The sequence below is a fragment of the Canis aureus genome, chromosome 3, assembly GCF_053574225.1.
Source record: "Canis aureus isolate CA01 chromosome 3, VMU_Caureus_v.1.0, whole genome shotgun sequence".
Taxonomy (NCBI): Eukaryota; Metazoa; Chordata; class Mammalia; order Carnivora; family Canidae; genus Canis; species Canis aureus.
In genome coordinates this window covers 19,873,395-19,896,186 of record NC_135613.1, presented here as the reverse complement: position 1 = coordinate 19,896,186, position 22,792 = coordinate 19,873,395, and the positions used below count along the sequence as shown (strand labels likewise).

The following is a 22,792-nucleotide window of genomic DNA, read 5'->3' as shown; positions in this document are numbered from 1 at the left end:
CCTCAGGAGCTAGAATACTTCATTCTTAATGAGATATCAAATAATGTGTTAGGTACTGTAAGGTCTACCTACAACTATGGTAGGTTGATGGTAGGTAGAATGAGGCTCTTATGGTCAATAAGCAGAGATCTCCTGAGATATCTCACTTTAAGTGGCAACTCTAGCATGTTCGTAAAGGGTCCTGAGCATTTTAATGAGATCCAGATTATAGAGCCCCTCACACCCAATCATTGTCAATTATGTAATCTATAAGACTTGAAACATATAATGTTTCTGTAGCATTATTTTCACCATGACTAATCACATATGTATGTGATTATATATATATATGTATATATATATATATAAATTCATAGCACTTAGTTCACCTATTGGCATTTAGCATTTGTTTGGCTACAATAAACATTATTAAATAATAAGTCAGTGATTTCCCTAATATCACAGATCCTAATCTGGTTCTCATTACAGTAAACCTATGGCAACCGTTTATACCTCCTGGAAGATAGGTGTGGAAGAGACCATATTATTATTTTTTAAAGATTTTATTTATTTTAGGGGCACCTGGGGGGCTCAGTGGTTGAGCATCCACCTTTGGCTCAGGTCATGATCCCAGGTTCCTGGGATTTGGTCCCACATCAGGCTCCTCATAGGGAGCCTGCTTTTCTCCCTCTGCCTATGTCTCTGCCTCTCTCTCTCTCTCTCTTTCTCTGTGTGTGTGTGTCTCTCATGAATGAATAGATATATATATAGAGAGAGAATGTGAGAGTTGGGGGAAGAGTTAGGGGGAGAGAGAATCCCAAGTAGATACCTCACTGAGTGCGGAGCCTGGTGCTGGGCTCAATATCATGACCCTGAGATCATGACCTGAGCAGAAACCAAGAGTTGGATGCCTAACTGATTGAGCCACCCAGGTGCCCTGAAACTGTATTATTTTAAGTGAACATGGAGGATAAGTAACTTACTTTGGTGGGAGGCTCACAGGAGTGATGGGGAACAGTGATGCATGAAAATGACAAATCCAGTTTGGGGTCAATTTGAATGATGATCAGTAGGCATGAGAAGTCCCTAGTAGCCTTTGAATGGGACATGTCATGTTCCCAGATGTTCTTAGGGAAGACATTTCAGCAGTAATAAGTGTGTGGGTTGAGTCACAAGGGAAGAGAGGAAGTCAGACTTAATAGAGATGCTATTCATAATGCCCTGTCATAGGCCAGATAAAAAGATAATGCCTAAACTATTTGTGGCTATCACAGTGCAGAAGAGTATACAGGTAAAAACCACATGGAAAAGAGAAAGAATGAGAAGTGCCACTGGCCTCTCAGGTGACGAGACATTAAAAAAAAAAAAAAAATCCAAAGCTGTGAGCTTCGGAGCCTGGGAAGATAAGGATGACATTGCAGGAAGCAGAGAATCCAGGAAGGTGAGGTTTAGAGGTTTATGAGAGTAAGTGTATTTGTATGTGCATACAAATACATATGCACACACATACACACACACACATCTTGAGAGACAAGTAAAATATACAGGTGGAGATGCCCTGTAGGCAGGTGGGAATGAAGAACTCAAGGTCAGAAATAGAGCCATGAATTTGTAGACATCCTAAAGAGGGGATATTTAAAACCACTAAGTTGCATGAGACTGTTGAGAATGGTAGAAAACAGCAGAGGAGAATTGAAATAGAAAACTAATGGAATATCTCCCATGGAAGGAAGGGTAAGAAGAGGTGATAGAGGAGGAAAATATAAGGGGTTGCCATATATAGAAGGAGTGGGAGAACAAGAATAGTTTAGTGTTTCTGAAAGCAAAAGAGAGAGCATTTCAAAATTATCAAATGCTGTGGTGGGAATGTAAAATGGTCCTGCTGCTGTGGAAAGCAGTTTGGTGGTTCCTCAAAAAGTTAAACATAGAATTACCATATGGCCCAGCAACCACTCCTAGGTATAAATATAAAAAGATTGAAAACCAGCGCTTAAACAAACACCACAAATGAATGTTCAGAGCAGCACTATTCACAACAGCCAAAAGGTGGAAACAGCCCAAATGGCCATAAGCAGATGAATGGATAAACAACTTGTGGACTAGCTACACAAAGTAATATTACTCAGCCATAAAAACAAAACAAAACAAAAAAAAGAAGCACGGACACATCTACAGTATGGATGAGCCTTGAAGACACTATGCTAAGTGGAAGAAGTCTGTCATTATATTGTATGATTCCATTTATGTGAAATACCCCAAACAGGTAAATTCTCAGAAATAAAATGTAGATTAGTGGTTGCCAGGGACTGGGGCGGGGGAGGGGGGGAGGGTGGTAGATGTGAAGATCAAGTACTTAATGAGTATAAGGTTTCTTGGAGGAAGGATAAAGTATTTATCCTTTAAATACTAGATGCTGGTGGCAGTTGCACAACATCATGAATTATTAAATGTCATTAGTATGTTCACTTAAAATGGTTAATTTTATGTTAAATGAATTTCACTCCAATGAAATAAAACTTTCAAAAATAAAAAATAAGTTGTCATGCTTCAGAGAATTCAAGTGGGCTCAGGACCAAGAATAAGTTTAAGGAAATCCACTGCTCAGTTTCTATGACCTTCCAAACAGAACAATTTCTCTAAAATGTTGAGGGAGAAGAAATGTGTGGGAAATATCAGAAAGGGAGACAGAACGTAAAGACTGCTAACTCTGGGAAATGAACTAGGGGTGGTAGAAGGGGAGGAGGGCAGGGGGTGGGAGTGAATGGGTGACGGGCACTGGGGGTTATTCTGTATGTTAGTAAATTGAACACCAATAAAAATTTAAAAAAAAAATGTTGAGGGTAGGAGCCCCATTTTGGAGCACTGAGGTGTGAACTTGTATTGAAGCAGAGATTTTGAGTGAAGAGTATGCTCTCAAGAAGACTGGTGAAGGGACAGGGAATGATAAGAAGTGCTACCACTTGGGGGAAATTTGTTCAATCTGGGGAGATTTGAGCATGTTTGAAGATGGGAAGGATTCAGAGAAGAGGAAACAATGGAAGGTGTAACAGAGAAAAGGCAGCACGTGATGAAAACAGAAGTACAAAGGAGTGGCTTCAAGAGCACAAGCGAAGGGACATGTCAAAAAGAGGGAGATTCCCTCTTCCTCTGTGAGGGATGGGAAAGACTGGAGGTGGGAGAAGGATGGGGAAAGCTTAAGCTGGAAGAAACCTTATATAGAGAGAAACACAAGGCCAGCTGCAGAAAATTGTAGGCAATGGGGTTAGGAGTTGCTGCTTAAGACAAATGGGAAAGTTGGAGTGGTGCTCAAGGTGATGAGCAATAAATTCAAGGTGAATAATTGCAGAATAGCAACAGAGGCAGGAATCTGCAGAGAGGGAGTTGCTACAGCTTCAGAAGAGTGAATGCCTCATCAACCAAGTCCTTTCCACACCACCCCATCCTGTCTGTCAGAAATCTGTTTGCTTATAAATGGGGCTTCATATCCATACCTATTGATATTGCCTTACTAATTTCAGCCCATCCTTACAGATGCTTGAATTGTTTTTGAATCTTGAGTCTATCATCCAGTTAGGATCCCAGGGTTACAAACTAAAAAAACATGTCTTCATATGTTTATTTTCATCATTGGGGATGAAATCAATCAGCTAGGGCCACTGCCTGCATGTACAGAAATCATTCTCTTGGCTGACATAGATTATTTTTTAGGACTTTTGGTTGTAGCTCTTCAACCAATCTGAATCTACTTTACTAGTATTTGGTAATAACATTCAGTTCATTTTTCTCTATCTTGCCAAAAAAAAAGTATAAGATGTTTTGTTAAATGCTTTTTTTGAATAGTCTGAGCACAGAGCATGGCTTCAAAATATTCTAGTTGTAGGACTATGGGCAAGTCAAGGTCTTTTCCAAGTCTTACTTTATTCATCTGTAAAATGAAGATAATAACTATTTCATAGAGTTTCTGTAAAGATTAAATGACTTAATATAAGAAATGCACAGAAAGTGATTCCTGGCACCAAGTTAGAGCTAAATAAATGTTCGCTATGATTGGCATTATTAGCATCAATATCCATTCCATTTCTGGCATTTGTTTACTCATTCAATAAGAGTGTTTTCAGTGCCAGATATTATGGTAAGTGCTAGATTCATAGCAATGAGCAAGTCAGTTACAGCTTCTATCCTTATGGAGCATATAATTTTATTTTGCCTAATAAACCAACACCAAAATAGTAAGACTTTTGTAGAATTTGAAAGAGAAACATGAAGGAAATTACTATTATTATTATTTTCATTGATTTTTCTTTGATTCAGTTTCTGGATCTTCTTTCTTAACTTCCTTTTTTGTCTCTTTAGGGAAAATATTATCCAAAGGTCTGATTGAAAGAGGAAATCATAAGAAAACAAGGCAAAAAGACCGATGGTCATGGTCTCAGAGTTTAAGCTTTGCTAACAAGCTCCAAATTGAATAAGAAACTTGGAATAAAAAAGCAGTCAAAAAAAAAAAAAAAGCAGTCAATCCTCAATTATCTGTGTTAACTGAGGTTTGTGAGAATGGACAGTGAAAGGAAGAAAACAATGTATCCTGATTTGCTGTATTCAATCTCACAGGACTAGCTTGAAAGAAAATAGTAGCATGCACAGACATCTAGTAAGAGTGATGGACAAAGGGCAGTCCTCAGAAAAATCCTGGTTAGGTTATTCATACCATTCCCTGGGTCTCTTGGAAAATTACCATTTTTTATAGTTTTGTAACTTCAAAGGAAAGGAGTTGTAAAAAAGTTCCTCTCAATAGAAGCCCAATTTCCCTGACATATTGAGGGGTTGGTTGACAATGCACACCGTTTGTCAAAAGGATTTGCTGCAAAAAAATGGAAAATTGGGGGAACGATCTGATTTCCATTGAGAGCTGGAAGCCAGGAGAAACTGTGTAGACATCAGGGGAAGGAAAAGCCCCCTCTTGGATCTCATGTCCAATTTTCTCTAGCAAGTGGAGGAGACATTGAATAGAAGAGAAGATCCCACACTTGACCCTCCTGAATTATAAGAAGGCTGGAGGGAAATCACCGGGATCAATGGGGTCAGAGCAGTAAGCTCAGTCCAACTGAAGGCTGCCTCTCATTCACGGAGGATATTTTAGAATTTGCTTGGAGGATGGTCTCAAAGTTTTTAAAGCCCTTTTGGCCTTGGGCAGCCCTTGAATGCTTGTATTAATTCATCTGCAAGGGGAACTCTTTGTTGAAAGGCCTCCCCAACTGGCCATATTTACCAGTCTGGAGATGGAGGCTTGATAAGACCATGAGGATGCCATCTTTGTCAGCATGCGAACTTTCTCTGCTATGTGTGAGTCCACTGATAGATCAAATTCTGAGATTATATATGGAGTATTACTTAAAGTACTTTTTTTGAGAATTGATCTTTTTTTTTTTTTTTGGTAGAGGAAGAAGAGCAGGTATTAACAAAAATCTATTTTTTGTAAAAAATTTAAAAAATATCATTATACTTTGATGGCCACATACCCATAATATTTGCTTTGTGATTGTGCTATCTCTTGCCTAATTAAGAAAGATATAAACAGTTCAGCAAGTGAAAATATCAGACCCCATTGTGGACTCCCGGTAAGATGTAGGTACTCACATTGTTTTTGTACAGACCTGGGGGTTTCTATTTCTGTTAACAGGAGCCAGGGAAAAGACATAATCTGATGAGATTAGACTGTGGGCACAGGTGGAGGATGCTTCCTGTTTGTGTGACCCCCTTGACACCACTACACTTGCCTTTGTCTGAACAAACAATTGAGTTGAGGGTCAAACAGCATCAACAGTGTGGTCCCAAAGGAATTGCCACCCTAGCCTTTACCCCAAACCAAGCCCAGCCACAGAGGTCAACAGCCCACAGGCATCTATCCAACATGGGTGGATGAGAGAAGCTTGGCTGGGCCATAAGGCTCTTCTTTGATATTGTTTTTCCAAATGCTTAGGTTTCTGCCTTAAAAACTTGGGCGAAGACCTTATCATCTGACTGACCCATGTGCTGGTGGGGAGAAGGACTGAATGACTAGTACATATTCCCCTAATTTTTGAGTATTGAAACCTAAGAACCAAATAGAGACAATATATGGTCTGTACCAAAGGCTGTGTTCTCTTGTCACTGGACTTTTTATTTGTTTCAATAGAAATGAGAACCAGACTCTTGCAGAGTGGCCTAGAGGCATTTATATTTGGAAATCTTGCTCTGTTTCCATTGCTTGTTTCCAAAGATTCTATTCATGAAGAAAGTTTTTAAAAAGTGTCATGACAACACGTGGCATGTCCATCTACCTAGGATTTCCCCACAATTCTCAGTTGATTTTGCAGTGTTTTAAAAAAATATTTCCAATCACTTTGAATTTTACTAAGCCATTTCATCTCTGATGAGAGCAGTCACACTTACTGACAAAGCCGTGGTGACCAAGTACCTCCACACACCAGGTGAGAGAGGGATTTGGAAAGAGGTGGTCACCCCAATATTTAAGCTCAGAATACACTCATATTTGATTAATGGTAATAAGAAAAGATAGAGGGTTAGAAGCATATCAGAGAGCCTAGAAAAATGCGCATTACATCATATTATCTATTTCCATCCAAGATACCAGGTGAAAATTTATCTCCGATGATGCTATATTGCTTTTCCTTGAAAAGGCTCAAGCAGCTGTTGGAAAGCAAACTGTGGCTAAGACACTGGACCCAGGGATTCATTGTAAATCAGACTACTACTGCCTGACTGACTCTTGGACCTGAGACCTACCCTCCTGCTTCCGGGGGTCTCAGTTTCCTGACTCATAAAATACAAATAACACCATCTACTTTAAGCCACTGTTGTGAGGATCAAATCTATAGAATCCATATGAAAACAAAATTTTAAACTATACTTAAAAATATAATGTAGGCGTTTTCCCTAGACTCCAGGACTATGAAGGTGAATAAGATAGAGTCTGAAATAATAGGAACTTGTGGCCAAGAAACATTCACATTTGGGAAACCTTGTGCTGTTTCCATAAGCTTCTTTCTCCAGAACTTCTATTCATGAGAAAAGTTTTTAAAAAGTGTCATGACAACACAGGACTTGTCCACCTACCTAAAATTTCTTTAGGAGTTTTGCTCAGCTCTGCGTTCATTTTTTTTTTTTTTAATTACTAACCACTTTTTAATTTTTCTATGTCATTTCATAGTCTTTATAGGAGAATAGAAAAGCACCAGTTCTGTTGTAAATGTCAGTATTACCAAAATAGCAGTGATTTCAGAAAATCAGAAGGTCCAAGCCCAAATCCCAGCTCTGCCACTTGCTGTAAATGATGACATTAGCTAACGTACTCCACCTCTCTGTACCAGGTTTCATTCCACATCCACAGGGTAGGAACCAGATCACCAATGGCACAATTTGCTCTGAGGATCAGAGGCACAGACGTATGTGTGAAAGCATCTAAGACCATGCCTTAAACGTGGCAGGCACTCAGCAAACGCCTCTTTCTCTCCCTCTTTAAAAATACTTAAATGTCTCCGGAGAACTCCAGGAAAGCTCTGCCCCACTGGAAGACATTTGCCACCAGTGGCTATTAAGCACTCAACATCTAGCTAATCTGCCTTAAGATTTGCTCTAAGTATAAAATATACACTGAATTCCAAAGGCCTAGTGTAAGTAAGAAAATGTAAAAATTTCATAAATAATGTTCACATTGGTAACTTGCCAACATGAAAATATCTTAAAGAAATTATATATTATATATGTTGGGTTTTATATATGCATATATATTACATGTATATATGTAATATATATAACATGTATATGTATAATACATACATTTACATATATATGTATATATTACATTTATACATATTACATATAAGAATATATCACATATATATTATATATATACATATGTGTGTGTTGGATTAAATTCACATAAACACACATATACACACATATAAAGGGAGAAAATCTACATTCATGAAATTTAACCCCATTATGTATATATGGAGTGTGTGTATGTATGTGCTACTATTAGGAAACTTAAAACTACATATGCAGCTAACATTATTTTTCTATTGGACCATACTGCTGTACAAAACATGAAATCTTGAGTTTTCACAAGCCAAAAGGAAGCTGTTTTTAGTTATGCAGACTTTCTGTGGGATCAAATATTTTTCCCTAAGCATTTCAATTAAAATTAATCTTCAGTATACATTTTTCTTAGTTTTGATCCACAAAGCAATCTGTTATATACTTAAATTAATGAATCAAAGGATGTCTTTTTATCTGTATTTGAATAGTATCCTGGAGCTAAGAATCATAAACAGAACAATTTAGGCATGTGTCAAAATGTAACAGCCTAATACCTTGTTCTGGGTCCAATTCTTGGATCTGCACCATAATTTTCACACTATATATTTTCCCTAATTTGGATGACAACTGTTAAGTGGACACTAATTCTCCTAATAGTAACTGGGGAGGCTTTAGCCATGCAGAGTGATACTTTGCAGGATTTTGAAACTATCACACGTGTCAAATCAGAGCCTATACTCAGCTCTAACTCCTCATTTCTTTATGGCCACCGTAAATGCACAGATTGGTTCTCCACTGTGATGGTTGTAAAACATATTTCATGAGAGTGAGATCAATGCCATTGACTAGCTTGACAGACTCCAAGCCACTCCCAGTCAATGTGATAAGGTCTTGAAACAAGGCAATTACCCTAAGCTGGAGGCTCACTTTCTCAGGAATGCTTTAAACAAAGGAAGTCAAGTCCCTTCTGTGGGGCATGTCAGTGACCTGGGAGGTTAGATGGTATAACGGCCTAGACAAACAAGATTCAAATGGTTGACTCAGAGTTGATTGGAGTTTAGGTCAGTAACACATGTGCAAAACTCTTTTTTGTCTAGAATGTGTGAGATCAGGAAAGACGGCGAAGAAATACACAGAGGTGACAGCAACTCACTGTGTACTTCAGTTAAGAGTAAACAGTCTGTGGCTGAGACCCTCTGTTAGCACGGGCTAGGCATGATATTTAAAAACTTTTTTTTTTTGTATTAAAAACATTTTTTTTTTGTATACCCTATGCTGGCATCTAAACAAGACTGAGGTCTACATACAGCCACTATTTCACAGATGAGAAGACTGTACCTCAAAGGAGTTGGATGACTGTTCAGTGCCACATGACTAGCAAGTATTAAATGTGTGATTAGAATCCCAATTTAGGGTCATTCTGGGTCCCACTTTATATCATGCCCAGCTCAGCTAAATGTCACAGAGCATGTACACATTTGGAGCCCCTAGAGTCACACGACACATGGAACCTGGCGACTCCACAAGCAGTGGACTTGCATGCCCTAATCCCCACCAGGGTAGAGATACGGAAGTAGCAACGGTATTAACATGGGCTGTTGAACAGTCAATGACATGTTTTATATTTTTATTTTAAACATTAAAAACAAAACAACTGTTTGCTCTCACGTTGTTCCTTCTTCTGATTGCTCCTTTTAGTTTATCTTTTTGGAACTATTTCCATCCTAATTCTTGAAACTGGATTAGGAGCCAAATTTATGTCCTTTAAATGAAACAGTGATGATGATCCACGAAGATAAACAAGCCTTACATTTAGTTTTTTCAGTGTCTGTCATAACTTTCTTTATTCATTTTATTTTGGGGGGAATGTTTTAAGTGACAAAAGAGGGGGAAAGTATTTTTTTTTGCATTTAATTAAGCAGCTTCATTCAGAAACCAGTTTTCCTTTACTAAGAACGCCACGTATTGACTTCTAGTGAACAAGTGTAAATTGTTCATAATTAACTTCTAAATACTGCCAAGTCTCTTGGTGTTTATTAAGTGCACCCATAGAAACAAAGAGTCCTGGAAGTCTAGTCAGTGTTTCACACACAGTGGACACCTGGGGAGTGAAATAGTAATGATTTAAATTCATGGGGAATTCTAAATTCTGTACAGGTAGTAGTCCAAACAGAATTTGGTCACAGTGGGAAGAGGGTAGAGAGCTGGGTTGTCTTGATTCATCAGACTCATTCGCTGAGAGAATTTATTATAGTCTGGCATTGATGATACAATGATGAGGAAAAATTGGCATTTTCATGGCACTTACTTTGTGCTAGGCACTGTTCTAAATGCTTTGCATATATTTGCTCATTTAATCCTCACAACAGGTACCCCTGGGTGGCTCAGTGGTTTAGTGCCTGCCTTTGGCCCGGGGAATGATCCTGGAGTCCCAGGATCGAGTCCCATATCGGGCTTCCCACGTGGAGCCTGCTTCTCCCTCTGCCTGTGTCTCTTCCTCTCTCTGTGTGTATCTTGAGAATAAATAAATAAAATCTTTAAAAAAATAATTATCACAACATCTCTATGAGGTTGACACTGCTGTGAAACCATTTTACAGCTGAGGGAACTGGAGCATCCCAGAGTTCAATGCAAGGAGTGATGTGAAAGGTGTCATGCATTCTACTCCTACATTTATCCAAAAGACATGCACTAAACACCAGCTATATGTCAGACACTGTGCCAGGTGCTAGGGATAGAGCCATGGACAAGGAAGGAAGGAAGGAAGGAAGGAAGGAAGGAAGGAAGGAGACTATATTCCTGCCTTCAGAGAGCTTATACAGTCTCATCATGGGAGCCAGACTTTAAACACCTGAAATAAATGCATAATTTACAAACTGAGAAGAGGGCCACTAAGGAGCAGAATGATCACTAGCAAGGGAGACCCTCCTTTGGCATGGGGAGCAGGGACCCCTTTCGGGGTCAGGCATATCAGCAAGTCAAGCCTTACAGTGGAAAGGAAGCAGACTTGAGCAAAGGCTGGAGAGACCAGCCAGGCTAGACAGTGAAAGGCCTTTCCAGACATCTGTGAAGGTGACAGGATATTATCCCAGGGGCCAGGTGAGCTGATGAGCAAGCAAGGTCCCATTAACCAAGGAATAAAGTGACCCTATTTGCATTTAAGACACAGCCCTGTGTGAGAGCTGGATCTAAGCCCACAGCCGGCAGGTACCCACACATCTCCCTCCTGTTGCATTGTGAATCTCCTGCTTGGTTCTTGAAGATCCAGCTGTCTAGGTCATGGGTACCCAAATTCTTCAGCTGCTTAGAGTGTGAATGCCCACATTTCAAGATGAAGCTGGTGGGCACAGTCTCTTTTAGCTCTCAAACTGGAATTCAAAATAAGTTTCTATAAGCTCCCTGATGTTCTTACCTCCCAGCCTGACTTCATCCAGTTCTATAATTGATGTCAGTATTCCCTGCGATCATCTACAGTCACAGAAGCTACAATTTCTTAAGTCAGAAAGAAATAATTAAAATGAAAAGATAGCTTTTTAAAAAAAGAATTTTATGCTAGACATAAAATTGAGGTTGATGAGTCCCATTTGCACAGCAGGTAAAGACATCTCTACCCAAGATGTATAAGGAATGAATCAGAGCTTGCCCATATAAATCTTTGGAGCCCCCTATCCAAGGTAAAAATAAATAAATAAAAGCAAGCACTCCGCCGTCTTCCCATTCACCATTGTCAGGCAGTGTGCATAAGCCACAGTCTGTCCAGACATACTTCCATGAGTGGAGTTCCTCATAATCTTCCATAGGGTAGAAATCTCTCTTGCAAGCATGGTAAGTCTCAGCCCTTCCATACCAATCATGCCTCCCCTGTCAAAACACAAGAGGAGCTACTCCTCTACCCTCTCAAGTCTAAAGGGATTGTATATGCCCATATAGACAGATCCTAGCTTCTGGACAGCCCATTCAAAATCCAGAGACAGCCCAAGAGCCTATAATTAAGCTATTAACAATTAGACTTGGGGATCCCTGGGTGGCTCAGCAGTTTAGCACCTGCCTTCGGCCCAGGGTGGGATCCTGGAGACCCGAGATCGAGTCCCACGTCGAGCTCCCTGCATGGAGCCTGCTTCTCCCTCTGCCTGTGTCTCTGTCTCTCTCTGTGTGTTTCTCATGAATAAATAAATAAAATATATTTTTTAAAAATTAGACTTCACAAATTTAGGCTTTGTGGGTAAAATGAGGTTGTAGGCAGCAGGTAAAAATAAGAGAGACACATCATGCTATTAAAGATCTGAGCTCTGGTTATGGCTGCTGAGTGGGCTTCAATGGGGCCACATTCATCTGAGAGAGTCTTTCCTTCTAAAACACAGTGGTATGAACGTAGCCACCATGATACTGATCCTATTTTGGACACCTTGAGTACCCCACTGCCCTCGCTGAACACAACTTCTCTTTCTTCCTTTGGCTTCACTTTCTCCTCCTGTCCTTAATCTCTACTTTCTGACACCTGACTCCTGGCCTCAGTGAGGTCACTTAACCCTCAGGACCTACCCTTTCTCTATAGGTTCCAATATGGTACCATGGTTGAGATGGGTCACCTGGTGTCCTGTGCTGTGCCCAAAAGAATGATTCTGTGATGCAGACTATTCTTACCCCCATCTCCTAGATAAGGATGTTGAGGTTTAAGCAGTTGGGTGGCTTGTCCAAAGTCACATAACCATAGGTGGTAGAATGGAAACTTAAACCCACTTCAGTTCAACACCAAAGCCAAAGCTCTACCACTGTACTGTTCTTCCCTAAGTGTTTATCCTAAGATCTAGCCTGTCTCTGGTCTCATATCTAGCCTGTCTAAACTAGCACCTTTGCCAACCACCTCTTTTCTCACTGGTCCAAACCACCTCCATCCTCTACAGCTTAGAATCGCTCAAACACTAAATCCTAGCTCTTTCCTCCTTCAAATCACACCATCCATTTGTTGGTTTCTTCCATTGCTACTGTATTTCTCTGACTTGTGCCCTCATCTCTTGGCCCATGGGCAGGAAAGAGAGTGGATGTTTGGATGGAGAGGCCATATCTCAATCTCATTTCTGCCAATTTCAAACGAGGGGATCTTGGCCAAATTCTCACATCTGAAGAAAGGGTGAAGTCAGCAGCCCCACAGGAATGTTGTGAGGGTTAAAGACAACAGACACTAAAGCACACATTGAGATGCACACACTTGGGAGAGTCCCACTAAATAATAAATCACTCGGCTCTTTGTGTTCTCAGTTTCCCCCATCTGTAAAGCAAGGACAGTAGCACATGCCTCATTGGAGGTGGAGAAGATATAATGAGTCAGCATTTGTGGCCAATGAGAGCAGCACCTGGCCACGGAGAGTGCCTTGAAAGCACTGGCTATGGTACCAACTCAGCTTCCTCTGCCCAATCTGTTCTCTCAAAGCACAGAGCAGCCAATGGCATTGCTGCCCTGTTTGGTGCCTTTTCAACATACTCATTCATTTTCCCTCCTCACCCGCGAGCTATGCTGACTTGGGTGCTCATTGTTTCCCCTCTCTAGCAGCTGGCTGCTTGGCTGCACATAGTAGGGCCTCAAAAATACCAAATGGATATCTCTAAAGGAGTATGTTCCTCTTGGAGGAATTCTTTGGCTAGCTATTTTGTTTTCCTATCTTTTTTTCTTTTTAATTTTTTTAATTTTTTAATTTTTATTACAGACACATCTGGGCAGTTTTGTGAGGCCTATTTTCAAACCTCATAAAATTACTGGAGGCAGGAGATGAATGCCCCATTCTGCTGGAGTCTGGCAAACTGAATGGCACAGCAGCCTCCACCATGGTTTAAAAGAAACCAGCAATTGCAGCCAGGCTCTGTCGACAATGTGCTCAGACGGTGGCAAATGAGAAATGGCCCTGAGGGGCTTGGCCTCCGGGAGGGTGTTTTTCTGGTACTCAAGAGGCCAGTTCTTCACAACTGAAGCTCTTCGTATTGAACCCCAGGTCTCTGAGACTGTCAAGGTAGAGTCTGTCCTGAGAAGTGCCCAGAATTCCTTCTGCTCGGCTTTAAGCTAAATAGTATGACATTGTCTTTTCTGGAATAACGGTGAGCCAGTCATCATGATGCACAATGTCCATCTAAATACATCCCATCCCACATGCAAACCCCCTTTTGTGAATCTCTGTACCATTTACTTGTTCCTAAGAAGCCCTTTGTGCTGCACATCCCAGCAATTGTTTTTGCTTTCGGTATTTACCAAGTCATTTATATCACAAGTTAGTGAGATGCTGTGAAAATGACCACGGCTAAATAAGAGAAAAGCTTGCTTTTGTGGTGCCAGTGGGTTTCCACACTGGATGTATTCATCAATATCCTATTTTCTTTGAAAGTATCAGTGGCACACTGTGGATTCCTTTTTAGCTTGCTATCTACCCTCAACTCACAGATTCATAGATATGAAGGGGAATTGCAGAGTTTGTCCGGCCTAGGGACGGCAAATATATATATTCCACCCACAGAAACATCTCTGAATGATCAATGGATAGTAGCTTCCAGAAGCACTGCATTGGGAAAGATACTCAGGTCAAGCCAGGGATAATTAGCAATATCTGCCACCAGTATGGTGACAGAATGGGGCAATGCACATGCCGCTTATTTGCCATCCCAGACTGTTTGACCCTTCTCGTCTGCAGATAAAGAAGTTTTATGATTCTTTCAAGATCATGCAGACAGTACTGGAAAGGAAGTAACACTCACACTGCCAGTTGTACTGTCTCTCCTCCTCGGCCGTAGAATTGGTGTTCGCTCCACACTCCCACCCTCCACCACTGAACAAAATTAGCAGATAAAGCAAGATTATGGGGAGTGTGGCAGACGGAAAAAGGCAGCAAGAATCAAGGCTTTGAAAAATTGAGTAAGAGCAGACCATCGAGCAGGAGAAAAGGCTAGCCACACCAATCTGAAGACACATGAGTATTACGGTTAGTGTTTTGTCGGGGTCTGCTGTACGGCTTTCCTTTCTTTTTAAAAAATTGTATTTAAATTCAATTTGCCAACATATAGTAAAACACCCAGTGCTCATTTCATCACAAGCCCTCCTTAGTGCCCATCACTCAGTTACCCCGCCCCCCTACCCACCTCCCCTCTGCGACCCTTCGTTTGTTTCTCAGAGTTAGAAGGCTTTCATGGTTTGTCTTCCTCTCTAATTTTTTGCCACTCAGATTTCCCCCTTTCCTTATGGTCCCTTTCACTATTCCTTATATTTTGCATATGAGTGAAACCATATGGTAATTGTCTTTCTCTGACTTATTTCACTCAGCTTAATACCCACCAGTTCCATTTATGTGCCTTTCCTTTCTATCAAGAAACCACAGAGTCTTTAAACTCTTGATGAAGGAGGAGTAGGTGAGTCCATTGTAGCAAAAAGTCTCTCAATGACACAATCAGGAAGTCTAAAGAGCAGCAGTTTGTAGCCTTCATAAAGTGTGTAAACATGTGCACAGGTGCAGGGATCAGCCTACATGTGCATCTGGAAAGGAATGGCTGTCAGGGCATAGCAAAAGAGCAGTGCCATATGCCATGGTTATACAACTCTAGTGGCCACCGTGATCTTGTCTACCCAATCACCACTTGCCATCCTCAGATGACAGCATGCTAATTTACTTTGAGTAACTACCCATCATCCACTCTCTGCCCATATATCTTAGGTGGGACTCCCTTCCACTCTGGCTTAAGGATAAGACGAAAGTCTCAGACTTAGCCAACTGGAGCATCACTATCCAATGGACACAGCAAGCGGTTTGAGGAGGGACAGATAATCTAATGAGAGTTGGTGAGATTTGATTTCAAGCATTTGTTGGCATTATCAGGAAGAGGTGCTCTCTCAGGTAGACTTCAGGCTGGGAAAAGGAAGTAGAGCTGCTGAGACTTCCACACTGGAAGGCAGAGAGCGATGTGACTGTCTAAGAATACGGCCAACAGAAGGAAAATGGAGCCACAAAATGGGTAAGGATCAAAGTGGATGTCCTATTTGGGCACTGAAGGCACAGTCACCCTAAAATATTTGCTGCATTAGCCGATAAATTCTCACATACCACCAACCTGCCAAAAATTTTCTGAGTTGGGTTTTTGTCATTTGCAACAACAACAAAAGTCTTGGCCAATAATAAACCGAAGAATTATTTTCCATATAAGACATATAGACGCCAGTGTTCCTCTGTGGACCCGGTTTATCCCAAAAGGCTGTGTTACCTGCAAGGAGCCCTGGATGTCCTTCCCACCGACAATTACAAGCTCTGCCATGTCTTCTGCATGGGGAGTCCGAGCGTGGACAAACAGAGTCTTGCCCACCGCAGTTATGTTTTTCAGGGCAACTAAGCTGCCGTCGTCATTCACCTTGAAGTACGGGCTTGAGACCTCATAGTGTAGCTTGTTGTTTCCCTTGCAGTCACTGAAGGTCACTGGGGGAACAAACAAAACAAAATAAAATGAAAGAGAGGAACAACAACAACAAACACACACACACACACACACACACACACACACACACACACCAGAAAGAGTGTGAGTAGGTTGGGCAGCTTAGCCCTGGAGAAATCTCTGACCGTGAAATGTGGCTTATGGCTGGCTCCCCACCCAGATATACAATGTGCTTGTCCCACAGCACCCCCTTGTAGCCCTCTGCTGGGAGCTTCATTCGATCTAGACCTTTCCTTGATCACCTCCCATGTTCCAGGCAGGTGCTAAGCACCAAGAACACAGAGACAAACAGGATCTTTTAAGATAGCAGCTCTGGGTTATAGAGAGTGGTTTGGAGAGAAGAGAGGCCAAGACAACCGGTGACTCCACTCTTGTACGAGTGATGCCTGGCCCAGATTAACACAGTGGCAGGATGGACGTGAACAAAATTCCTGTAGTTGAGTGGCTAAGTCATGTATGGGAAAGAATAGGAAAAGCAGCTGTTCTCGTGGGCAAGCGCAGAATTGTATTGCTTGCTTGCTTTCCTCACCCCACTTTTGTTTTCTTAGCTCTCTGCGAAACAGGCTTGTTTGTTTACTAAACCTTTAACTGAAGCATTACATAGATACAGAAAAGCACATATCAGAACGTACGACTTGATGTATTTTCATGAAGTGGGCACGCCTGTTTACCCAGTGCTTGGCCCAGACACAAAATACTACCAATCCTCCCCTTCTCCTCCCTCCCAGTCACAACCCCCAGCCTCCTCCTTGAAGGCTGCACTATGATGACTTCTAATACCATAGATCTGTTCCACCTGCATTTGCGCTTCATATGAATGGGATCATCCAATGTGTGCTCTTTTGGGTCTGGATTCTTCTACTCAGAATTATGTTTGTGAGATTCATCCATGTGGCTGTGAGTCACAGCAGTGAATCCTAACCACTATGTGGTATTCTAGTATGGGGCTATACTGAATTGATCTATTCTACTCTTGATGGGCATCGGGGCTATTTCTAGGTTTGGGATCTCAAAATATTGCTCCTAGGAACTTTCTTGCCTGTCTTTGGTGACAACATCTACCTTGGTCTGAGTATGCTGTTAAAGCCATATAAATATTTGATGAACTAAGCTGATTTTTCTGTTCTGGAAGATATTTCTTATGGTGATAATAACCATATTAGCCGATAATGATAATAGCTAATGTGAATTGAACATTTTCCGCACGTGAGGCTAAGTGTTAAGCATTTTACATGCAGTATCTTATTTAATCTGCACAACGAATGAGGTACTTTTTGACTCCAGTTTATTTTATTTTATTTTTTAAAAGATTTTATTTATTCATGAGAGAGAGAAAAAGAGAGAGAGAGAGGCAGAGACACAGGCAGAGGGAGAAGCAGGTTCCATGCAGGGAGCCTGATACGGAACTCGATCCCGGGACTTGAGGATCATGCCCTGAATCAATGTCAGGTGCTAAACCGCTGAGCCATCCAGGGATCCCCTTGACCCCAATTTATAGATCAGGTAACTGAGGCTTGGAGAACAAAGGAGGCAGTCCCTCCCCCCAAACCACCACAGTTTGTAAATGACAAAATGAGCATTTGAGCCCTGGTTCATTTACCTTTCACAACTACATGTTTCAGTAAAGACAAAGCCCCATAAAAAATACAGCCCTCTTAAAATCCCATCAGAACCTGAATTTCAGGACATGAGCACCCAGTTCAGTCCTACTCCTGTACTCCTTCCTGCTCAGCCCTGATGCACACTGCATGGTGCCCACTTGAGGCTCCTCTGCAGCAGGGTCTCCAGCACTTTTTCTGGCTGCTGAATCAGCTCTAGGGGCATCTTGGTGCAGATGCACAAGTGGACTTTTGGGAGTCTGTAGTTCTTACTTCCTCTGACCATCTTGGTAGCCAAAACTAATCGGGCATGCTCAGTTTCAGTTTTTGGAGGTGAACTATGAAGGAGAGACAAGTAAGTTGTTTCATTATTATCAATTAGCATTCATCCACTGGAGGTACATTGCTCAAATGACAGGGCTTGCTGGATTGCCAGGATGCTGACTGGCTCTGGCCCTGGCCCTTGGGGAGGACCCAAGAAGACAGACTGAGCTAGGGAGGACTGGGGGTAATGGAAGGCATATGAAAATTTGTGGGGTTCTAGTTCCACCTTTCTCTTCCTTTCCTTCCTTTCTTCCTTCCACAAATATTTGCTAGGAACCTGTTATGCTAGATGCTGGGTTTATAATGTTGAGCAAAGATGGACACAGTTGCTGGGTTGAAGTGTAACCAGAGAGATAGACATTAATTCAATATTCTTATAAGTAACAGGGACCTATTCCAGGCAGAAAGAACCACAACATGTGCAAAGGTGCAGTGGCATTCAGAGAATTGCAAATAAGCCAGTGAGATGGACACAGAAAGCGAGGCAGAAAGTGAGGAAGAGAGAGTGGAGACAAGCTGGAAATGTGGGGTCTAGAAGGCCATATAGACTTATTCCTTGAAGAAAGCCTTGGATTCTCCCATCACAACTATAGAACCAATTTGCCTCTACCTGAGTCTCATATAACTACAGCTCCCCATTGCAGATGATACCAGCACTCAAGATTTTCAATGGCTAAGCTGTCCATTGGCCTCCCCTCTGGCCTCTGCCCTCACTTCATGACTCACACATCACCCACCCCTGAACCAGCCTACAACTACTATTATTCTCCCACCACTTGGCTCGTATTGCTCCCTCAGTGCAGAAGTTACTTCTAACCTTCTTCACCCCGTTAACTCTTAGTCATTCTACGAGTCAGCTCTGCGGTTTGCCCAAATACCCTCTTTGCGTTCCCAGAATTTCCTGCACACAGAATGTTTTACTTCATGTTATATCAATATGTGCATTTTAGGTATCCATTTTACTCATCAGAATCAACAACAGAAATTGAGTCTTATTTTTTTATTCATCTTTATATCTCCAGCAATGAATAGGAGACCAACAATAATGATTACACTTAATTCAGTTGCTCTCCAGAGGCAAAATGATACTCTAGTGGTGGTGGATTGGGGGCATGGTATCTCTTAAATGATGGGAGCAGAAGCCACTGCAAGCAAGGACAGGAATTGGGAAAGAAGGTCCCTAGTCAACTCTTGTCTTGGTTGAGCCCATTACTGGAGATGGGTAGGAAATGAATGTCCATGCTATTTCTTTAGTTCCCCAGACCCAGCATGCATCCATTTATGGGATCACTTGGCCTCCCATGCCTAGCTTTGACTTAGCTCTTTCGTGAAATCAAAGATGATACTTTATCTTTCTTTCTAATCCCAGTAATGCTGTGCATAGTCCCAAAGCTGGGATGAGTGTGCACATGCTAAATGAATGAATGTTTTGACAGATAACAGTAACAACATCTACCATTTATTGAGTGGCTTCTGAGTGCCAGGCTCTGTGCCAAGGACTCTATATTTAGTCTCTCCTTTTTGTCTCCAGAAATTCTAACCAACAGTAGCATTTTTTCAACTTTTTTTTTCACCGTGTACCCTTCAGGATTTTGCCTAATTGCCACTAGTGTCATGAAATTGGTTTTTAAAGAAATTGCTATTCTTTTTTCCTTTTGAGAGAGAAAGAGAAAGAGAGAGATTGAGCAGGAGGAGGGGCAGAGGCAGAGGGAGAGAATCTCAAACAGGCTCTACATTTTGTGCAGAGCCCAACCAGGGGTTGATCTCACAATCTGAACTGAAATCATGAGTTGGATGCTTAACCAAGTGAGCTGCCCAGGCGCCCCTATTATGAAATTTTTAATGGCACAGATATACTACATAATTGTGTACTTATGTACCTCTGTACTTTATATACATACACAAAGTCCAATGTTTTGCCCCTCCCTCATGCCACCCCCTTGGAGGCAATATGGCCCCACTGAAAATGCATACTCTATAAACATCATTTTCCATTTTACAGGAAAACACACTAAGCCTCTGAGATTGACTAACTTGCTGAAGTTCATACACCCAGAGAAAGGAGGAACTTGTCCCCCATCTGTCTGCCTCTAGAGTTCAAGCTCTAAGTACATCCATTTCCTGGGAATTGACACATAAGAGGGAATAGGGCAGTTGCCCCATCCTGACCCCTGAAGGCCACTCACTGATCCCTCTGGATTTCTCTGAGGTCTCAGATAAGGGCATATTGAGAGATTACATCTACATTCAGCATTTGGCACATTGTGGGCACCCAATACAATCTAGGTTTCTTCCCAGCTTGCTCTATCAAATAGCTAAGGATTACAAAATTGGGTCTCTGTTTTAGACACTTTTACCAATTCAGGAGCAGATTTAGACTGTGGTTCTTTTTCAAGGATATGAGAATCACCTGGAGAGCATTTTAAAACACAGCAATACCTGTTTAACTCCCAACCAAGATTCTGATATAACTGGGCTGGGCTGGGGTCTGGACACTAGTGTCTCTTTAAAGCTCCCTAGATGAATCTAATGCAGCTAAGGGCCACGAACCAGGACCTCAGACAATGGACTGCTTGTCAAGGTGCCAAGTTTCCACATTTCCCAGCCATCCTTGGCAGAGACAGGAGGTTGAGGACCTAGCATGCCAGGAACTGCTATTCCCGTGCCCTAAGAAAGGGCAGTTTTAATGATAGGTTTCTAAGACCTTTTCTAAACCTGGCTCATGCATAGCAGCTCTGTGACTTTGGGCAGATCACTCATCCTCGCTGCACCTCAATGTCTTCATCTGTAAAGTGGGACAAAGAATAGTCCCTCCCTCACAGGAACTGTAATTTTTATGGTGAACATTCAACAGGATCATATATACCTACATGCATAAAGCACTTAGGACGGTGCTCCACGAATAAGAATTATTACCATCATTACTCCTGTAATTGAGGGCATTAAGGAAGCTACTTTTTCCCTTTTCCTACATAGCTTCCTCCTTCCAGCTAGTTTTCCACCTGCATCCTGGGTCATTTAATCTCTTTCTAGTCAGGTACCCATACTCTGGCCTGCTGGGCCCAGTGTGGTTACCATGGAGATGGTAACAGAGTCACCTCTGCTGGGGCCAAGGAAGTGAGGCAGATGATTCTGATCTAGCCTTGCCCATCTTTGAATCCTTCTAACTTTTCTTGGCAAAGCCCTACCTGTCTTACATGAAAGGTTGTGAAGGAAAAAAATGACATCAAAGAAATGAAATTACAGTGCTCCACCCATAGTCTACTCAACAGAGTTCACTAAATGTTCTTTAAATGAATAATTTATACAGATAACTTTCCACCAATCTAAAGTATTATTTTTCCTAAAAACACAACACTGCACTGAGGACTCTACATTCATGATCGCAGTGAATCTGCACATGACCAATTTGAGGTAGGTAATTTGTTTCCTCTCTAGAAACTGAAACTTAGTGAGGTTGAATGAGGGTAAGACCACACAGTTCATGCTAGTCTGTCTGGGCAAATGTATTCCCTCCTTCAAACACTGCATCCAGCCTCACATTTTCACCATATTTTCATAGCTGATCTATTATTCACTTAATATTTTTCTTTTATTTGTCTCACATTATTTATTCTCACAAAATTATTTAATAACATTTATAATACATATTAGATGAGCCAGATGTCCTTGTATTTCTTCATAATGTTAACTTAAATCTAAAGAGTCAAATAAAAATATATATTTATCCCCGTAGGCACTAAAGCCCTCATAGTGATGTGAATTCCATCCTTCTGAAATGCTGGCTTGGGCTACACTCCTCTCTGCATATCGCTTATTTAGATAAATCCACACCTGGTTCCACCCTACTCAGGTTTATAATGTAAAAGGGATATGATAGAATTTCATATGATTATTTGATATAATCTAGGAGGCCTTCTGATATTTCAAAGAATATGTCTAACATAAATAATGCAAGCCTATGAAAGATGCACACCTTAGGAAAAGCACAACTCTAGACTTTGCCGACGACAACAGCTTTGGTCATATCTAAATGGCAGATCTGAAGTATATGAGGAATGTTTAATCAAAAGAGAAACAATTCACCACACTCTTATTTTACTTCTTCCTCCTGGAAAAACAGACTCTTACTTCCCCACCGATCATAATCTCACCTTAGATTCCCCATTAAACATCAGCCCTTCATCATTGTCTCGTATAATTAACTTTGCTGACACAACCAAAATATTAGTGCTTCTCAAAGTTTTTAATAGAGATTGAGTCAGTCCATGTTTGGGGGCACAGAGTTCAAAGAACATATTAAGGATGAAATTGAGTAGTTTATGTCTACCTATTTTTTTTAAATGTTTGTTTCTATAGTGACATCTTCCTAAATAGCTTGCGATGACACCATGAGGATAATTGAAAGGAAAAATTCAAATAAACAATTAAGCTTGTGGACAAATATTCAAAATTTCTATCTGAGGGAGAAAATAAAGTATCTGTACTATTATGAACCTACAAAGGACTTCCGTACATAGTTTATCACTATGGCATTTAAAATAGCTTCTAGAAGGAAAAATATATATACATATAATATACTGTACATGGGGATTTATTGGAATCAATTG

At 41.1% G+C, this 22,792-nt stretch overlaps 1 protein-coding gene across 4 annotated transcripts in view; it reads right to left on the bottom strand.

The window, feature by feature from the left end:
* CDH13 (cadherin 13) overlaps positions 1–22,792 on the bottom strand; it is a 1,003,185-nt gene that overhangs the window by 617,001 nt on the left and 363,392 nt on the right. For all 4 annotated transcript variants that reach the window (XM_077890997.1, XM_077890998.1, XM_077890995.1 and 1 more), the window contains one exon: positions 16,033–16,241. In XM_077890997.1, coding sequence (XP_077747123.1) covers positions 16,033–16,241 — 209 coding nt within the window. The remainder of the gene's footprint in view (positions 1–16,032; positions 16,242–22,792) is intronic.